Genomic DNA, 18,592 nt, shown 5'->3' on the forward strand with positions numbered 1-18,592 from the left:
TAATTTGGATTTATTTAAAAAGGAAAATCTGCAAACTTAAAGTAAGCATGAATAAAAATAAGAGATGCACGAGAAAGTGTTACAAATTCAATATATATTTCAATTGGTATTCTTTTACATTTGGCAAGTTCAGAGACATCAGAGGTCCAGTTTTGGCTTTTCAGCTCCTTAACAGCCTCATAACAGATGAGGAATCACAAATGCCCAGATCAGTAGACAAGCAGTCTAAACATAAACTTACTAATGGCTGCTGTTAAACTTATTTTTTATACACCAATGACAAGTTTGGAAATTATAAAACTACTTTCTTTTTAACCTTCAATGGCCTCACAAATTTAACAAATCTGTTCAAAAACAGATTCACAGTGAAAATCCCCCCCAACAACGTGCAAATGTGCAGCTTCTGCTACAAACCGGCAAATCATGTCAGTTCCAAAATGTCAGTATACATTTTACACTTTAATGTGCAATAGGGAAGTGACACTAAACCTAATGTGTGAAATAAGACAATGGTGGATTTTTCTCTACGGGTTTCCTCTGGTGTTTGTGTGACGGTTTTCGCAGCGATCGCTTTTGACCACACACACACACACACACACACACACACACACACACACACACACACACACACACACACACACACACACACACACACACACACACACACACACACACACACACACACACACACACACACACACACACACACCCCTCTTTGACATAATCAAGAGAACCGATTCCCTGTATAGCTTCCAACCCTGACTGTGCAAAACGGTAAAGAAAATGAAAATGAAGTTTCTGGGATAAGAAAGTTGCCCAGAAACCCAGCTAAGATGTGAGTGGCTCACTTAAATCATCAAGACTTTGCCCTATTACCACACTACAGTGCAAGGTTCATTATCTGCACCACAAGCAACACAATTATTATACATATCTACAACACATTTCTGCAATATAATTATTATTCACATTCTTTAGGCGATCCAGACCCAGAGTGTCTGATCTTTAAGTTAAGAACCCGTGATTTAAAAAAAAAAAAAAAAAAAGGCAAAACTTCATTCAACTTGGCCCACTTTACATTTTCAAAAAGGTTTTTACATCCATTTAAAATCATAAAATATATACAGTAGTACATTCCGTGATGGCCCCACAAGGCTTGAATTCACAGACTGGACAGCTCCCTTTAAAAGCCCATTTTCAAATCAGGCACTTCAACACAACCTCTATGTCCCACTAAAAGAAGCGTGCACTTACATTTTTAGGCTTTTCGTAAGTGGATAGGACCGCGTTGTGCTTAGAGACGCTCCGCTCACATCGGCGGTGGTGGGAATCAAAGTGGTGTCTCCATAACTCCGGGACTCTTGTGGCAGTGAGAAGCAGCGTCCCACCAATCATTCCAACATTAGAAAACACACCTAAAAGCAGCCGTTTGCAGATGTTGGACGCTCTCACAGCTGGCGTTGCAGGGCCTGTCGGTCTCTCCACATGGCTCGCACCTCTTTGAACAGCAACGGAGAGATGAACAGAATGCTGCCCCCTGTCTGGAGCACAGAAACACACACACAGAGCCAAGTTACGCTAATGTGACCCAATACCATGCACAAATAAGGTAGCAAAGTAAACTGTTATCTAAAGGGTTATTGAATATTCGGTAGTAATAAGCAGGGTAAAAGATTTAACTCAGTAAACGTGGGAAATAATTGCAATATCTAGTTTTATGTCAGTGTTCAGTCGCCTCGGTACATTAGAGCGATATTTCAAGAAGGGGTTACGTTTCTTACCATGACGATGAAGAAGTAGAAGACACACATCCAGCCCAGTTTGCTTTCAATTAGGGACACCAGGTACTAGAGGACGACAGCAATATAAATGCGGACGTCAAGTGGTGATCTGCAGGGTGAATTAATCCACAGCCGAGTGTTGTCAAAGCTTAAACCCTATTAAGAAAACCTACTGCGGTGCTCTCATAGTTACTCTTATTCCAGACAATTTAACTTGAAATGTCATAACGCAGTGATGCCACTGCTCAAAGTAACTACAGATTTGAACTGGGGAGATCCATCCCAAACCATCTTTTGTGTGCATTATTTTTCCAAGTGAAGCGTCTGTATTCTTGCTCACCTGTCCAAAAGCAGCTCCTATACTTCCAGTTCCATCCACTATGCCGGTGACAGTAGCCAGTGCCTGCTGACTGCCCCTCAGAGCCTCCTGTCTCCCGAGGTCGGCGGATATGGCCGAGCTGATCATATTAGATGGACCGCCGATGAAGAAGCCCGTGGCAGCTAACAGCGCTGCGTTTATCACCTGGTCATTAGGCGAATCTGAGAAGAGATAGGAGAGAGAGAAAATATTACTGTGGCCCACAATGACTTTCACCCTCCTTATATAGTATGCATTTGATAAATGATTGATTCATAGACTCATTTTAAAGTCGGGACTCACTGCTGTATCCCACCAGGGCTCCCATCGCCAGCGCCAGGCTAATGGCCAACACCGGGGCTCTCTTTCCCATGAGGTCAGAGATCAAACCCTGAACTGTCCCCCCTGGCACAAAGAGAAGAGCGGCGCATTGAGAAAAAAGGATTCAGAGAAGGAAAAGTTGACCTGTAAAATTACAAACACGGCTAAAAAAAACTCCCATTGCATTGAGGTCATAATAAGATAAAGGAAGAGAATGCATTAATGAGTCAGCCACTCGCCGAGAATTCCTCCAACGTCGTACCACACAGACAGGCGGTCAGCCTCAGCTTCCTTCCAGCCAAAGTTGTTGCTCAGGTAGAAAGGAAGCCAGAAGAAGAAGGAGTAGTTGACCAGCTTCAGACATGCATACGCCAGGGAATACTGCAGCAGCAATGGGCACAGAGTCAGCATGTGTTATATCATTATATACGCCATGTGTTTGAATGAATGTGCCTCGACTTGTTGGGGTGGCGCACTCACAGGTAGCACCCCGGGCAGACAGAAGGCCTGGCAGAAGGTGATGGCTCGGGGAGTCGCGGGTAGAGGTTCGTCCTCCACCTCCACCTCATCGTCGCCGCCGCCCTCCTCCTCCTCCTCCTCCTCCTCCTTCTCCTCGTCACTCATCAAAGGCCTGTGGCTGTCTGAGTCCGTCTCCACGGCACTCAGTCCGGTCTCTGACTCGGAGCTCAGACCTGACACACACACACACACACACACACACAAACCCCCCCCACAGTAATAGAGATTCAATCAGTTCAGGCAATGAAGCGTTTCAGGGGGTTGAGAGTTTCAATTTAAAAGCAACAAATGAAAACACTTCATTTTCCCCAAATATGGTCTTTACCGATTTCTTTTGGAGAGGTGAGCAGGCCAAAGAACACGACCACCCCACCGGCAAACTGGATCACTGACGTCACAAGGAAGGCGTACTGCACACAGCAACAGACGGTCACAAGCCGCTGAGAATGTAATAGCAAATGCATGAAAACACGTGTGTGTTTCTTACCTCATATCCATACTTGAGCACGCTAGAAGCCAGGAAGGCACCCAGGATGTTTCCCACGGAGGCACAAGCACTCCACAAGCCAAACACAAAGCCACGGCTGGAAGACAGCACCACGGAAAAACAAAACCGTTACTTCAATTATCAATAAACTTTCCAAGCAACTTCAGGCGGCTTGGTGACGTGAGGTTTTTTCTTCTTCAGCAAAGTATGTCCACAGGTGCTACTGCTGAAGGGAATGAAATGTAGTCTAAATAGCGTCAATGTTCTGGCAGCAGCACCAGTGAATGGACGTCACTGTGAGTGTGTGAGCTCGTGTTTTCCTGCATGTGGGGAGGGTGAAAGTATCACAAAGCTCCACCTTACACACACACACACACACACCAAACTCGGCTAACTCGTTCTTGGCCGAGTGTACGTCGTTCTGTAAAAACAGAACAGACAGTGTCGCTCACCCCTGCTTGCCGAACCAGTTGCCCATGACGGCCACGACGGAGGGCCAGACCGCCGACTGCAGCAGGCCGTTCACCACCCACAGGGTGCAGTACACATAGACGTTGTAGATGTGCAGCCATTCGGTGAGAGTGCCAAACATAAACTCCTGCAAACGCAGCGACATTTGGATTCCCTATTATTATTATTATTATTATACGAATACAGTAGATAATACAGAATGTTACACAAATTAAGTGTAGTGGGATTGAATGATAAAGGCTTTTTCGATATTTTCCGATCAGAAAGTGTCCATCAACAGCATGCAGAATGCACAACTTGGCCCTTTGTATAAACGCTCTCACACCAGGTCTACGTATACTCACCACCACGGCAGAGCCACACAGGCCGAAGCAGAGCACGTAGCGCAGGTTAAATCGGTCCCCAACCACACCGCTCAAATACAGACCCTGTGTGGGAAGGACACGGCGTGAGGAGACGCACGTGACAAACGGGTTGGACGACTGACACAGAGGGCCCTGCCGAGCGCACTCACCAATGCGTAGGAGAAGAGGAAGATAGAGTCCAGGGCTCCCAAGAACAGAGTGGCGTTCCTTTCATCTGAAAACATGCAATTGTCGTCCCATGTCTGCGCGCAGTCAAGAGACAAACAAAAAAACAAAAAACACAGATAGTTAAGAGGTGGGTTGATCCGCGTTGGGGGTTCAAACGTTGCGGCGTTCTGTACCTCTCCGGGGGAGAATGCGCTGCCATTCTGGAAAGACGGCGTCCACTGGGCCGAGATGCTCACTTTAACATTGCTGAACGTCTTCCTGGAGGCGTGCAGCAACACGTAGCTGGGGAGGAAGGGGGGGACGGGGGACGGATACAGTTGTATTCAGCAAGCAGAGGCAACAGGGGTGAGATAAACATTTATCTAAACTATCCATGTAGAAAGTGCAGGTCAACGGTCATACGAACGCTGGAGGGGAGCACCAGAAAAAAAGAACAAGGCTTTTTAAAGAAACTATCTACTCAGGTCACATTCCAGAAGAGCAGTTGAAGAAAGAAGAATTTAGAAAAAAAACATTGCAAAGCTACATCTTTATCTGTAAAACAGGAAGTGGTTGGAGCCCTAGATTCAATCTGAGCAGCCAAATGCTCAGCTGTTACGTTACTGGACATGTTGTGATACCACGTCGGCTGTATGTACAGATAAACTACACATGACATTTAGTAGCTGATAAAGAAGTGTATTCTTCTGTTTAACTTAGCAATAGACATTTCCTTTTACAGGGTTTGTACCAGGAGACAATGAGCTATCCAAACACGTCACCTCTGAATCATTTATGAAAATCCATGTGCCCCCCCCCCCCTCTCCAACTCTGAGAAAATATTACAAATTATTTCCCTGCGCCTTGAGACATTTAAAATCTAAACCTAGTGTATTAGAAATCTCATCAAATTCTTGGCCATGTTCACTCAGTGTGTTTCTGAACATTTATCATTTTCTTAATCAACAAAACTACCCCAAAAAATGGTTGGAATTCTTTGTTACTTCTCCTTCCGATGAATATTACATTACATTACATGTCATTTAGCTGACACTTTTATCCAAAGCGACATTGCATTATAACCCATGCGTTACATTTTTCCTGGGGAGCAAATAGGGGTTAGGTGTCTTGCTCAGGGACACTTTGACATGGCACATGGGGCTGCCGGGATTCGAACCACCAACCTTGTGGGTCCCACCGCATCACACTAGCCCATGGGCCACTATCGCCACAATATATGAAATAAAAGCAACAAACACTTCAAAAACAAAAGCAAGCTTTACAGAAAGTCAAAGGAACGGGTCTCCAGTTACTACGAGAACAGGTCTGGTATCAAAGGGTCGTCTATAAAGTAATACCTACAGGTTTGAGGAAGACCTCTAAGATGACCTAGGTTACCTAAAGAAGGTGAGCAGGAAGACAACCAGATGATGATGAGTGTACTGTGACAGGTAGCCACAGCACGAGGGAGGCATCACAGGGGCGGCCGGAGAGGGGGAAGAGGAGGTGGAGGACGAGAGGGGAAGTCTTCAGGTGGGGGCACAGTGGGGGGGCGGGACACCAAGAGGACTAGGGTGGGGTCCAGCTATAGTGTCCCACTATGTCAGATGGGACAAGCACATCTCTAGGGGAACAACAAAGAAAAGAAGGGATCGGAAAGTTGGACGGCCATACAGCACTAACCATATAGACGTATGAATACTTTTTATGAATAAGTGAGGGCACAAAACCCCACATTGTTTATGTACCAAATCAAAATCAAAGTTTTGTGGTGGTGGTGGTTTTATGTAGTTCCCAAATGTTTACGAGTGCAGCTTTCACCCAAGATTGTACCTATTATTCTACCCGATTAAACCCCTCTTGGACAACACCCGCTTGTAGAAAGGACGTGTCCCCTTTAGACGGGTGGAAGGCCGTCGTTAAGTAGACTCATCTGGTGCGACTGCTGGGTTGTGCAGTGCCTCCCCACCCCCCCCCCCCCCCCCCTCCCAGGTATCAATGAGCCCAGTGTGTGCTGACTGCCTCTGAAACCATTACCGCTTTGCCTCGCGTTGTTTACGCAGGACTCGACTTGGGAGTATCTGACGATACTGATCCAATACCAGCGCTGCCCCCCCCCACCCCCTCAACAAATAAATACTTCTATGAAAGTCAATCGCCTCGCTTTCATTTTGTTGATAAACTCCCCCCTCATGAAATCCGCGCATGTGTAGTAAATGTGTCCTTTGAGTAAGTAAAGCCCCTTCAGCGGGACAGATCCAGCACTGTTAATGCTTCTTGAGTGAAGGTGTGCTAGTATAATCAGTAAAACTTTATAATTATATAAAAGTACTCACATCAGAAAAATGCACCCTAAGATTAGTCAATTCTTTCCTCTGTAAAAGTTAGAAAAAATAAATAAGCTCTCAAAATATTTAAAAATACATTTATCAGATCCTCTCACTTGTGAAGGCGTGATTCAACAGTTCTTATCAGTTTAAATACGCCGGTAAAGGCAGGCTTCTTTATCTCAGCAGGTGCTTGTCTCACCAACAGGTCCGGCAAGAATCTGAAATAACAATGCACCTGAGATGCCATCTGGGAGGAATGAGAGCTGCAGTCAAGTAGCAGCTGGAACATAGCTTCACTAACACCTACGGCACGGATCACTCAACTTTTCCTTGACAGAAAATGTGTCTGAAAGACACCAAACCTATTTAACGTTAGTTGGGTTTATGTGGGTATAAACATTATTTTTTTTGTCTTTAAACGAAGCCGTTCTGGGAGAAAGCCCTGAAGGCAAACGTGTCACGTACTCAGGTACATAGCAGTTCTTTTGTTCGTTATCATTTAAACCCGCCAGGTAACGTTCAGCGACAGATGTGATCCTAGATTGGGTCTTAGTTCAGGACTTTTGTGTTCAAACACACGGTTTACAATTCTTCGTGGAGGCTTAGTCATCCTTTGTTGTTCACGTGGGAGCAAACCTCCTCTCACACTCCCACGGACCAGTGTCCGTTTATCCACTTGCTCAGTGGCAGTTACATCTTCAAACCCTTCACCCACAAATGTAAAATAAAAGGCTCTCTCACCTTTCGGCTCATGTGAACGTCACCTGGCGGGTCCTCCGTGTGTTTACTTTGCGTTTAGTCGCGTCTCCTTCTTCTTCCTCCTCCTCCTCCTCTTCTTCTTCTTCTTCTTCTTCTTTTCGCAGCGTCACGGAGGTCGCGCCGCGCAGCGCCGCTTTGCTGCCTCCAGCAGGACGGGAGTGGAACGACAGGTACGAGGAGCCCGCGGGACAGCTGTTGAGCTTTCACCTGTCGCTGTGCCACTTGTTGGGCGGAGTCGGCCTATCATCGGCCGTAGGTTGATTTATAAATAGTTTAAACTGCTCCACCGATATCTGCGCGGTTCACTGCCTGACACATCCACAAGAATCCAGCATAGAAGTCACTCCGGTAAGGCTTTAACATGGTTTTGTATTAGTTTGAATCGCTAAATGTATATGTAGAAGCTGTGTGTGGACATTTTATGATCCATTTACTAGTATTTCAAGGTATCAAATAATATCTAGAGCACTATTCAATCATTCAAGCTTCCAAATGTTTATTTATTGAAATTATACTCTGTGTAGGGAAGTTCTGTGCTGCATACACCTGCAGTATGGTTGCTTTAAATAAACTATGTGAAATATTAAGTACATACTTCCTCTATCTCGTTGTACCTATTGATAGTTTATTTATATCACTACTGTCAAAACACTTCCCTGGTACTATGATTCGCTTTTAAAGTAAAATTCCCGTGTATTTTCTTTTTCCGCTTGCAGTTTGCAAATCCCATATCTCATAAATATATTCTTAAAGGAATAGACACCCGGGGGCAATAAGGGTGGGCTACAGCTGCATGAGCAAATGTGACTCAGAAGCAGTTGTGATGTGAATTCCATCGGACCTCAGATTTGGAGGGAAGAAATTTAATAGGCTACAATACAAGTCCCGCGGGTCATTCATTTCCCTGCAGCTTGTACGAAATATTAGGAAGTTAAAGTAGTTTCATCAGTCATCCTACATTCCTTGTTTGTAATATCAGAGCAGAGAGAGAGAGATTGGGGGAGGGAGAGAGAGAGAGAGAGAGAGAGAGAGAGAAAGAGGGAGAGAGAGGGACAGGGAGAGAAGCGTACAGTCTCTATTCTCACTCAATTAGAAAACTCCATGCAGACTGTTGGTTTTTTGGAGGTTATACCAATGGACACTGTTACAGCAGCATCGGTTGCGTTATGCTCCCCTTTCATTAAAGAATATATGGAAACCTTACGACAGAAGAAGGTAAGACGCAGTATGATTTTGTGTTTAATAGGCAAAATTAATGGGCTTTCCAAAGGCTTGGTTGGCTAATATTTCCCCTCATTGTTATGAGATTAATGGGGTTTTTGTCTGAATTGAAATGTATCAAATATGTTATACTTAGTCTTGAATGTCAGAGTAGAAGACAAAAAAAACTTCTCTGAGAGGTCATCTATGCTGCAGCCACTTAATTCATAACGCAGCTGTGGATAGCTTGCTGTCTTTATCACACTGTAGCTGAATCTGTTTCCCGGCTAATCTGCCACAGCCAACGTCTTTAAGGTCTTCATACACAAACTGGCATTTGACATATCGACTCAACAAATACATCATTGCTGGGAAATGACCAAGTACTATCTGGGAAGCCACTGAACTTGGAGACATTGGCCCGGGAGATGTGAGAGTATGAGAGTCAAGAAGTGGACGGCAGAGCAGTGCAGAGGTTGTACTCCTTTGAGGAGAATAATGAGCACTAGAGGAAAGAAAAGGCAGAGAAGAGTGATTCGATCCGGCATGAGTTCCCTAATGACTATTGAAATGTTGGTGCTTGTGATGGACTGCTAGAGAGAGTCGCACAGGCCTGTCATGTTATTCTGTGAGTCTGCCCAGCTGGCCTTGGATGACTATACATTACCAGCTGTGAAGGACGGCCATACTGTCTAAAATCCTACAAAGGATCTTAACCTTCATGTTCACATAGAGCGAAAAAGAAAGTTGTATGCAGATTTATTCAGTCTTAGATTAAAAAAAGCGAGAGGGCAGTTGTCAGTTGGGGCCAAACTTGCCAGGATGCCAATTAAAAATGTTAATGTTTAGCTTAAGATGCTCTCCTCTCTATCTCTCTCTCCCAGTTCTACAGTGATCATGGCGGACATTAAGAGAATGACAATCACGCCGGACTGCATCTACTCCACCGTCAACAGGTCTGTATGAGAATCATACCCCGTTGTCCCCCCGTGGGAGGTTTCTTCACAAATTCTGCTCGCGAGGAATAAGTAAAGCTAGTCCAAGTTGCCTTTTATTCATTACAATCCGTTAAGGGATGTCAGAAAAGGTCTTTCCCATTTCCTCTTGTTTATTTATTAAAACGTAACAGTTTGATGAAATGGGCCCCGCTCCAAGAATGTGTTTATTTAGCGAGGCTGATGAGAAGAAGATGCTCGGTCATAGCCTTGTCCTCGGGCGTGCACTCTCAGGCAGAATTTTCCCACTGTTGCCAGAAAAAGACAAAGCGTCCGCTGACTGGCGGTCTCAGCGACTGCATGTGAAGTCTGGGAAACTCTGGCAGCGGTCAAGAACTTAGGCCTTCGTTAGCATATTATTACATTTCTTCAAAATAAGACCAACCACAATATGCTTAGATAATTGCACAATTGTCCACTGCAATGCATCACGGCATTGGCGGCTAATAACACACGTCCCTTTAAGGTTCTTATAAATAACAAATATAAAGAGGTTCACGGGTTCACAGATGACGAAGTTGACCTCACAGGAAAAGCTTGGTAGGAGTTGGCCACTGTGTAGTAAATGTAGTGATACTGATTATTATCAATGGTCTTACTAAAGAACCTATAATACAATTTGGTTTGTTTGTGTATATTTGGATTCATGCTAATTTTGTTTTGTTTTGTTTATTTAGGGTAAATAAGCGTTTTGCTCAGCAGAGAAGTGATTCACATATCTCTTCAGGAGAAAACAAGAGCGCTGGGAAAAGAAGAGAGGGCTCACCAAAAAAACCCTTCACCCAATTAGACAACCTGTGCAACCAGTGGGGAGAATCCCCCATGATGGCTCACAGGAGGCCGAGCTTTGACCCCCACAGCAGTGAAAACACCCTCGCGGTGAGCAACAAGTTGCCCAAATCCAATGGAGGCAACATCAAGGATAAGATTTCCCTGTGGGAGGGGAAGGAACCCACGCATTCACCCATTACCTCTTTGGGCCAGTGCGCCAGCATAAAAAAGACAGAATCCATCACTAAAAACAGTAAAACCTCCGATGGACCCAGTGCAGAGAGTTGCTGGAGAGTCGCTCATACGGAAAAGGGAAACCCCGGTAAAGAGAACGTGGGTAATCTTGGGGATTCAAGACCCTGTTCACCCGTTGATACCGGGAAACAGCAAAGAGGGACGCTCAAGAGCAGCAAGCCCAGTGGAAATCACAATGGGGAGGAGGGTGGTATTGTTGTCCACACAGAGAAGCAAGATGGCGAGAAAGAGAACGGAGGAAAGCTTGTTGGTTCGAGGCCTTGTTCGCCCCCGGCAGCGGCGCAGCAGCCAGTGGGCACGTTGTGGAAAAGCAGTGAAAGGAGAACAGCAGAACAAACCAGCAAGGAGACGAGGTCCGTGTTCACCCTTTTCAAAAACCTGGAGGCCATGGGGGAGAACCACGGGAAAACCCCTCCTGAGCTCGGAAACTACTTCAGTCCACCGAGCAAGGACAAACAGGCGAGTCAGACGAGTGCAGCGAGGGGGAAGCAGCAACAGGAGAATGTGTACACAGAGCCTGGGGCTCCCCCCATCAACCCGGTGCCCAAACCCCGACGTACCTTCGAGCATCCAGCCAGCGCCACCATCGGGAAGAGTCAGGGTAAGGGGAGGGAGCAGAGGAACCTGCCCCCTCTGCCCTCCGTCTCCACGAAGACTTCCTCAAAACCCCCATCTGGAGTCTACGGGAGACCCAGGGGAGAGAGAGTCAGAGACAGCAGGTACACAGGAGCAAAAATGCAATTTGTGGGTCATATACTAGCCAGAGCGAGGCCAACATTAAACGCGAAATATCATTGTGTGGCTGTAGTAACAGAAAAATCAAATAACTGAACAAATAAATGATTTTATTGCACTTTTCTGCTCACCATAGCAGGAAACCCTTTGAGTTTGAAGAGCTCACAGGGTCAACTAGCCTGCTCCCCCCTCGCTCCCTGTCTCAGGACCATCACTATGAAGACATCCCAGGTCAGCCAAAGACATTTGACTTCCTCTCTAAGATGAGGAGAGTAGCTTTGCATGAAGACGTGAAACAGGCAGCTGCGCTTCGGTTCTTTGTTTTGCTGGGCGCAGTGCTTCCCTGGAGATCTCCTAGGGGGGGCAAAGCCAGGTTTTTAATCGGTGTGCTAAGCTAAGCTAACCGTCTCTCGAAAACTGTAAACTCAAAGATATCAGCCACAAAAAGGGGTTTTGCCAAATTCTATACTATATTTTTATTTTATATTTAGCTGTAAAACGCACTACCACATGGATAAAAGGTTTTTCATGTTGTCCCACTCCATTATGACTATTCTGCAGAAAATTCAATTAAATTATGTAGAAATTGGATATTTCCTCAGGCAGCTGCTGTCAATAATAATCATTTCATTTGAACCCTGAGAACACATTTCCATCTTTGTTTTCCCTCCAGACTTGTCCAAAGAGAACCCATATGAGGACATAGAGTTGGAGAGTCAATGCTCCCAGCAGTCTTTGCCCTCCTCTCCTGGCGCCGACACCACCAAGGTTCCTACAACACAAGCCAAGCAAAATACTTTGCAGTGACACCACATATTTTCCAAACGACCATTAAACTGCACCCCTTGCCCTCTGCCTGTAGGGCTTGAGGCCCGGCTTCTTCAGGCAGAATTCAGGCAGAAGCTTCAAGCTGCTGGACCTGCGGAGAACGAACCAGTCTCCTCACAGCACCAGCAGCGGGGGCGTTTCATCTCCACCCCAGCTTAGCCCTCCGTCCACTCCCACTCTGCCTGAACACGCTTCCTTGGGGCACGGAGATCCTTACAGCCGCACCTGCCGTAGGATACCAACGGTGTGTGTTCGAGAGCTTTTTATCCAGATTCCCTGAACGAGAGTAGACTTTTTATTCAACAACTCTAATCCTTGCCCAATTATTTGTAGCGATTCGGCATTAATCTGAATCGTGTGGCTAGCAGATCCCACTTTAGGTGCCACATTGTTATGGATTGGTGTTCTGTTCTCATCATTGATAAAAGAGGTACTGAAGCTGTTTGTCACAGTGATCCAGAGCTTTTTCCCAACAGGTTGTACTGAGAATCAACAGCATCTTTGAGGCTCGGATCGGGAAGAAACGTCTCCGTAGGATGTATCATTACGCCGAGACAAGCTCAGGGAGAGGTAGCGATGCTGAAATGACACTTTTACTGAGGCCTATAGAGTAAATGTGGAGTCTTCAAGAGACGTGATTTTTGTTCGCAGTTACGGATGAGAACAGTGACTCTGAGAGTGAAGTTGAAGAAAGAGCAAAAGGTAGTTCACGCAGATCATTTATTTTTGCCCGAACCTTTCAAGCTCTCAGTTCTGCCATCTCCAATTCATAACCACGCTGCACCTTGCCTTCCCCTCCTCCAGCTCATCGTCGGCGCCTCGCGTCGGTCAAGTCCGTACTGAGCCAACCTAACCAGGCCCACTACAACGGAGCCAACCCCAGAAACATCTCTCTGGAGCTGGAGCGCCACCAGCGTCGCCTCTTTGAGTATTTTCTAGTCGTGTCACTGCAGAAGTCGAAGGCTGGCGCGCACTATTTGCCGGAGGTCACGCAGCAGTTTCCCCCAAAGGTCAGAATGTTTACTCGCTATGTTGTTTTTCCACGGGCAAACCACAGGTTTGACACATTTAGTAACTCGTCATGTAACCCTCAGCTCTACTCGGGAATTTCAGGATCCAGACTCGGACAAAAAATTGTGCTGCATTGATTTTGACAATTGTTTAAACATCTTTTTCTTGTGTGATACAAATAATCCAAAATCCTCCTTTGACCTTTGTGACCTAATGCCTAAAAAAAAACAAATCAGCCAGACTCAGCCAGACAATGGTGAACAATTAGAATAAGTCAAAATACGGTAATTGATCTAAATTCAACCAGACAATGTTCTTTCAATACAAAAAACCCTCATTCAAAAATGTAAACTTGAATCTATTGATAATAACATGCATTGCTGTTGATGATGGATAAGTATTTATGGAATAATAATAAGTATGGAACTAAAGCTAAAGAAAATGCACAAAAGCAACAAAAACAAACGCACACCTTTTGTTCCTCTTACAGCTGGAGCGAAGCTTCAAGTTCATGAGAGAGACGGAGGATCAGCTGAGGATCATTCCTCACTTCTGCTTCCCTGATGCAAAAGATTGGAAGCCGGTGGAGAACTACCCAAGGTGGGAGTGTAAACGTTACCTCAATAAGGCTGTTTATTATGTTACTATACATTTAAGATCATTTAATGGTTAAAAAAAACATGTCAGCAACTCAATATTGTAGCACCTTTACTGTGTTTTATGTTATTATATGGCTGCTGGACTGGACAGAGTCCATTTCGTCGTTATGTATGTTTCTCAAATAAACAATCAAAAAAATACTAATGACATGTTTATATGTGTCTGTTGTGGGTCACCCCTCATAGTGAGATGTTCTCCTTTGTTTTGACTGGAGAAGATGGGAGCAGGAGGTTCGGATACTGCCGGCGATTACTGGTAAATAGAAATAAATTGAATAAATAACTGCACAGCTACTGAACAGGAAGTGGCTAAATACCACAATGACGGCTGAGTAAATAACCATGCCAAAATAGTCAGTGTGGCTGTGGGAAAATAGTCCATCTGGGATTCTAGGAGGAAGTGTGTGAGTGTGCACGTTTCTGTCTGTTTGTTTTTACAGTATATGTGGGTTTCAGTGCTGTTGACAAGTAAAGTAATAAGTTGACATTTTAAAAATGTATGTGGCCTCTGTCACATGAAAGAAGTGGAAAAAAAGGGAAAATTGCATTATCTTCCAGCAACATTTTTAGTTGTTAATCCTCTTTTTCACAGAGAATCAGCAGCTATTATACACCCTCCCTCTCATTTCAGCCCAGCGGGAAAGGAAAACGTCTACCAGAAGTCTACTGTATCGTCAGTCACCTGGGCTGTTTCAACCTGTTCTCCAAGGTAAACCCCTCCCACTGGTTCCCTATCATAATATTGTTGAGAAGATAGAAGTAATGGAGGAGAATGTATTTGCGCGCGTGTGTTGGTAGGTGCTGGATGAGGTGGAGAGGCGGAGGGCTTTGTCTCCAGCCCTTGTGCAGCCTTTTATGAGAGCCATCATGGAGGCTCAGTTCCCAGCTCCGGGCAGAACCATCACCATCAAAACGTTCCTCCCTGGCTCAGGCACGGAGGTGACTGACACTGAAATATTGAAATGAACCCTTTTGAACTGTTTCCGGAGAAGTCATGTCAAGTTAGCCTACCCTCGTCCATTTCTCTCATTAACCTTAAATGGGAGGGGAAAAAAAGATCATTTGATGGATGGAGTGTGATGCATGTCTGGCATGTTCTAACAATAGTAATACAAAAACACATTTCACTTGATCACATGATAAAGTATGTCTTTAAATGGTTACGACCTTGCAGTATTGTATTTATCTGTTTTAACCCTAGGTGATGGAGCTCTGTCGGCCCACTGACTCCCGCCTGGAGCACGTGGACTTTGAGTGTCTGTTCTCCTGTCTGAGTCTGCGCCTGCTCCTCCGGGTGTTGGGGTCGCTGCTGCTGGAGCGGCGGGTCATCTTCACCGCTGACAAGCTCAGGTTGGTCCCTTCCGCTGGAGCGATTGAATCCTGTAGGATTACACAACAGCCCGTGTTATGGATCTTAAAATATCAGGCGGCGCTGAACATCCTTTTTCCAACCCTTTATGTAATTATGCAGTTGGTAAATGTTAAATTTGAGCTCAAGGGATGTTTTCATTGTGAAGTGAGAAGAAACATGGGTGGTCCGGACCCTCGTTCTGGAGTTTTCAAGGCAGCCCCAGTTTTATTCAGGGGACATGCCAGAGAGATATTTTGAGGGCCAGTCTGTTGCATTGTTGTTGTGCTGGGGCCAGATTGTTTGTTCTGCAGGCGAGAAGCCAGTGGGAGTCACACACAGAGAGAGAGAGAGAGAGAGAGAGCGGTCACAGTTAAGGAATGTGAAGTTGTGTGACGTAAATGAAAGACGTATGTAGCTTTGCTTTCTTCTCTGGGAAATGTTACCTTAGGGAATATTCGACTGTATCTCAAACCAGATCTCTCTAGTGCGGTGACAATGAGTATTATTAACTTGATGTATCCTTTGATATTGTCGGATTTCCCTCCATTCCTTACCCTTGAGTGTGTCCTTGCAGCACTCTCTCCCAGTGCTGCCACGCCGTCGTGGCCCTGCTCTACCCCTTTGTGTGGCAGCACACCTACATCCCCGTGCTGCCCTCGGCCATGCTCGACATTGTCTGCACCCCCACCCCGTTCCTCGTCGGCCTGCTGTCCAGCTCCCTGCCGCAGCTCACTGAGCTGCCCCTGGAGGAGGTGAGGGAGACACTGTTTCACAGTCATGCAGAGAAATTCATCATGTCATGCGTGATGCGCAACAGATGTTTCACATCGATACATTAATGCAGCAAACGGTAATTAGAGCTTTCTGTGCGCAGGTTCTGGTCGTGGATCTTGGAAACAGTCGATTTCTCAGACAAGTAGGTCACATGTTGCATCGTATATATATATATACATATACTATATCAGTATGCTCTGCATGATTGCTATGAATGTGGAACAAATAATTTCATACTTTACACTTCCGAATGGGCCCTTTGCTGTTTTTCTCATATAGTTGGACGATGAGGACTCCATCCTGCCCTCTAAGCTCCAATCCGCCCTGGAGACGGTTCTGGAGAGGAGAAGAGAGCTGGCTCACGAGAGAGGAGGAGACACACCCGGTGGTGAGACACAACGAGGACTGAAACTAGAAACTAGCCATGAAAGCAATTTCATTCAGCAAGCAAGCCCACGTCACGCTGTTTTACTTCTTCTCTACAGATCCGGGCCACCTTAGCACCGTTGTGTCTGAGGCCTTTGTGCGTTTCTTCGTGGAGCTGGTAGGCCACTATCCACTCTTCATCACAGGGGAACGGGAAGATGGCTACTCGTCCTCTTCCTCCTCCACGGTCTCCTGCTCCTTCCTGCGAGAGGGTTTCCGTAAGGCGATCCTGTCCAAGACCGTGCGTCGCTTCCTGGAGGTCTTCATGGAGACCCAGATGTTCGGCTGGTTCATCCAGGAGAGAGAGCTTCACCGGCAGGCACTAAGAGGTGACAAGCGGCTGCGAAAAAACAACAGGGGGCGCGCCGCCGAGAGCTGATCCAGTCATTCACGATTCTTTCTCCCTCATCAGGACTGTTTGAGGTGAGGGTTCAGGAATACCTAGACTCCATGCACGAGAATGAACACCGGAGGGTTAACCGGTTTCTCAAAGGCTTGGGTAAGTTGGTTTCTGAGCTGTCATAGTGAAACAAACGGTCGAAACCATTCGCCGTGGGCTCAGTCTCACCTCAAATTGCTCTTGTTTCTTTTCTTTTGCTCTAGGAAACAAAATGAAATTTCTTTCCAAGAAATAATGCCGTCATGAAACGCACAGGAAGGAGACGCAAACAAAAGAGAAGAAGCACCGAAACGAGGAAAGATTTCCCGGACTGCAGAAGTCAAACAAAAGAAATGATCATTGGAGGGTTATTTTTCACATATGCTCGTTCACGCCTCTCCTCTTGGCTCATGATGGACACAGTGAGGAAGTAGCAAATCCCATAAAGGGAAATCCGGCTGAGTAAGAAGAGGAGAAAGTATAGCTGTCAGTCAAGCTTTCACTGTATTGTCACCTGAAAGTTCACACCACCGAACTCTAAAAGTCCACAAGGGGGCAGTAGTTTATTTTCTATGGTTAGATGATCTTTCAGTGACCAGAAAATGCTTTGCTGGTCTTCAATGTTTTTTTTCTTTAAATATCAAAACAGTGACAACATAAATATTTTCTGTTTGGGGTTTTGAATTTGAACTTAAGATACCGTCTTAATGTTGTTGTGTTTCCCCCCCATTGAAACAAATATAATCAATGCATTACATACATACAGTAGAGTTTCAATGTCTTTATTGTAAACTTTGTAAATCTATTCCCCCACCTCCCCTCCAGTTTGTGGATTGTAAATGGTCAGGTAAATTGATGGTATGACCATACTAATGACTGTGCACAACATATTTATTTTTACACACTGGAAAATGATGAGCTCAAAATAAACGACAAGGAAATTGTGTTTGCTCAGCTTGCCGGTTTTACTCAGTGAATCTGCACACTACCCGTTGGCTAACCATTCCCTGTGTTTGTGTGCTCCAAGTTATTTGGCCTTTTCACTACACAGGGCCTCGGTTCAGAGTTGGTGGCAGCTTTACTATTTCAGTCTGACTCATGGAAACAAGGCAGATCTTTAGCCCACGAAGAGGAAAGCACAACTTGGTCAGCATGAAAACAGAACCCAGGTGCAGAGCGGAGCGTAGCAGCGTATTGTCTGAGGGCCAGTGTGCTCAGTTTCTGACTGCCGAGCAAGGCCAAGGGGCCCCAAGGCCTTACACAGCAACCTAACCTGTCACCTTGCTAGTGGCAAGTTCACACACACACACACACACACAGCTGCTGACACAGATGTTGATGCACAGATGCACAGCGAGTACAAAATATGTCAAAAAGATACACGCTTATAATATTACCCACAATGATGACCACGCAGAGGCCCTTCTGCAGTGGCTGCTGAGTCCACTGAAACATTGTGGAGCATCATAGCAAAGTCTGTGCATTATCTTAAGTACTCAGGATCCAGATTGATGAGTAGTGCTACAGGTATGAGGAAAGATGACAAAAGAGTAATTACTAAATGCAATAGTAAACGTCATTGGTTATTAATAACAGCAAAAGAAATGGTTGAAGAATTTAAGAAGAATTTAATATTTAGGTCATGTTATTTGGATAATAGTAGAAATTCA

General features: G+C 45.4%; 2 protein-coding genes across 4 annotated transcripts; one reads left to right on the plus strand and one right to left on the minus strand.

Annotated features, from left to right (window-relative positions):
• Positions 1–8: 8 nt before the first annotated feature.
• On the minus strand, positions 9–7,639 carry slc37a3 (solute carrier family 37 member 3). 3 transcript variants are annotated; one of them, XM_037460472.2, is made up of 14 exons: positions 7,521–7,639; positions 5,848–6,073; positions 4,644–4,752; positions 4,452–4,544; positions 4,282–4,365; positions 3,919–4,064; positions 3,467–3,563; positions 3,305–3,389; positions 2,941–3,152; positions 2,700–2,841; positions 2,443–2,544; positions 2,122–2,321; positions 1,782–1,847; positions 9–1,541 (listed from the first exon to the last, which is right to left on the minus strand). In XM_037460472.2, the coding sequence occupies exons 2-14, from the start codon at positions 5,922–5,924 to the stop codon at positions 1,449–1,451; spliced, it is 1,506 nt and encodes a 501-aa protein (XP_037316369.2). In that variant the 5' UTR covers positions 5,925–6,073; positions 7,521–7,639; the 3' UTR covers positions 9–1,448. The 3 variants fall into 3 exon arrangements, with proteins under 3 accessions (XP_037316369.2, XP_037316370.2, XP_062416286.1); XM_037460473.2 differs by lacking the exon at positions 5,848–6,073 and having other exon boundaries at positions 7,521–7,631; XM_062560302.1 differs by lacking the exon at positions 7,521–7,639 and having other exon boundaries at positions 5,812–5,904.
• Positions 7,640–8,384: 745 nt separating this feature from the next.
• Positions 8,385–17,852, plus strand: LOC119210449 (DENN domain-containing protein 2A-like). Its single transcript, XM_037460471.2, has 20 exons — positions 8,385–8,753; positions 9,623–9,694; positions 10,411–11,478; positions 11,631–11,725; positions 12,168–12,262; positions 12,357–12,566; positions 12,799–12,892; positions 12,974–13,024; positions 13,127–13,332; positions 13,824–13,933; positions 14,179–14,248; positions 14,624–14,701; positions 14,791–14,931; positions 15,194–15,342; positions 15,918–16,095; positions 16,218–16,259; positions 16,397–16,505; positions 16,603–16,872; positions 16,956–17,042; positions 17,147–17,852. Exons 2-20 carry the CDS (start codon positions 9,636–9,638, stop codon positions 17,176–17,178), a joined length of 3,144 nt encoding a protein of 1,047 aa, XP_037316368.2. The 5' UTR covers positions 8,385–8,753; positions 9,623–9,635; the 3' UTR covers positions 17,179–17,852.
• The last annotated feature ends 740 nt before the right edge of the window (positions 17,853–18,592 follow it).

The sequence above is a fragment of the Pungitius pungitius genome, chromosome 2 (assembly GCF_949316345.1).
Source record: "Pungitius pungitius chromosome 2, fPunPun2.1, whole genome shotgun sequence".
Classification (NCBI taxonomy): Eukaryota; Metazoa; Chordata; class Actinopteri; order Perciformes; family Gasterosteidae; genus Pungitius; species Pungitius pungitius.

Bases quoted from the DNA above. Each gene is read 5' to 3' on its own strand.
- slc37a3 (XM_037460472.2), bottom strand. From the start codon at position 5,924: ATGCCTCCCTCGTGCTGTGGCTACCTGTCACAGTACACTCATCATCAT. The intron at 4,545-4,643 runs GTACAGAACGCC...GACTGCGCGCAG, and splicing joins GCGCATTCTCCCCCGGAGAG to ACATGGGACGACAATTGCAT. The intron at 1,542-1,781 runs GTAAGAAACGTA...TCTGTGCTCCAG, and splicing joins TCTACTTCTTCATCGTCATG to ACAGGGGGCAGCATTCTGTT.
- LOC119210449 (XM_037460471.2), top strand. From the start codon at position 9,636: ATGGCGGACATTAAGAGAATGACAATCACGCCGGACTGCATCTACTCC. The intron at 15,343-15,917 runs GTTGGTCCCTTC...GTGTCCTTGCAG, and splicing joins TTCACCGCTGACAAGCTCAG to CACTCTCTCCCAGTGCTGCC. The intron at 16,873-16,955 runs GTGACAAGCGGC...CTCCCTCATCAG, and splicing joins TCACCGGCAGGCACTAAGAG to GACTGTTTGAGGTGAGGGTT.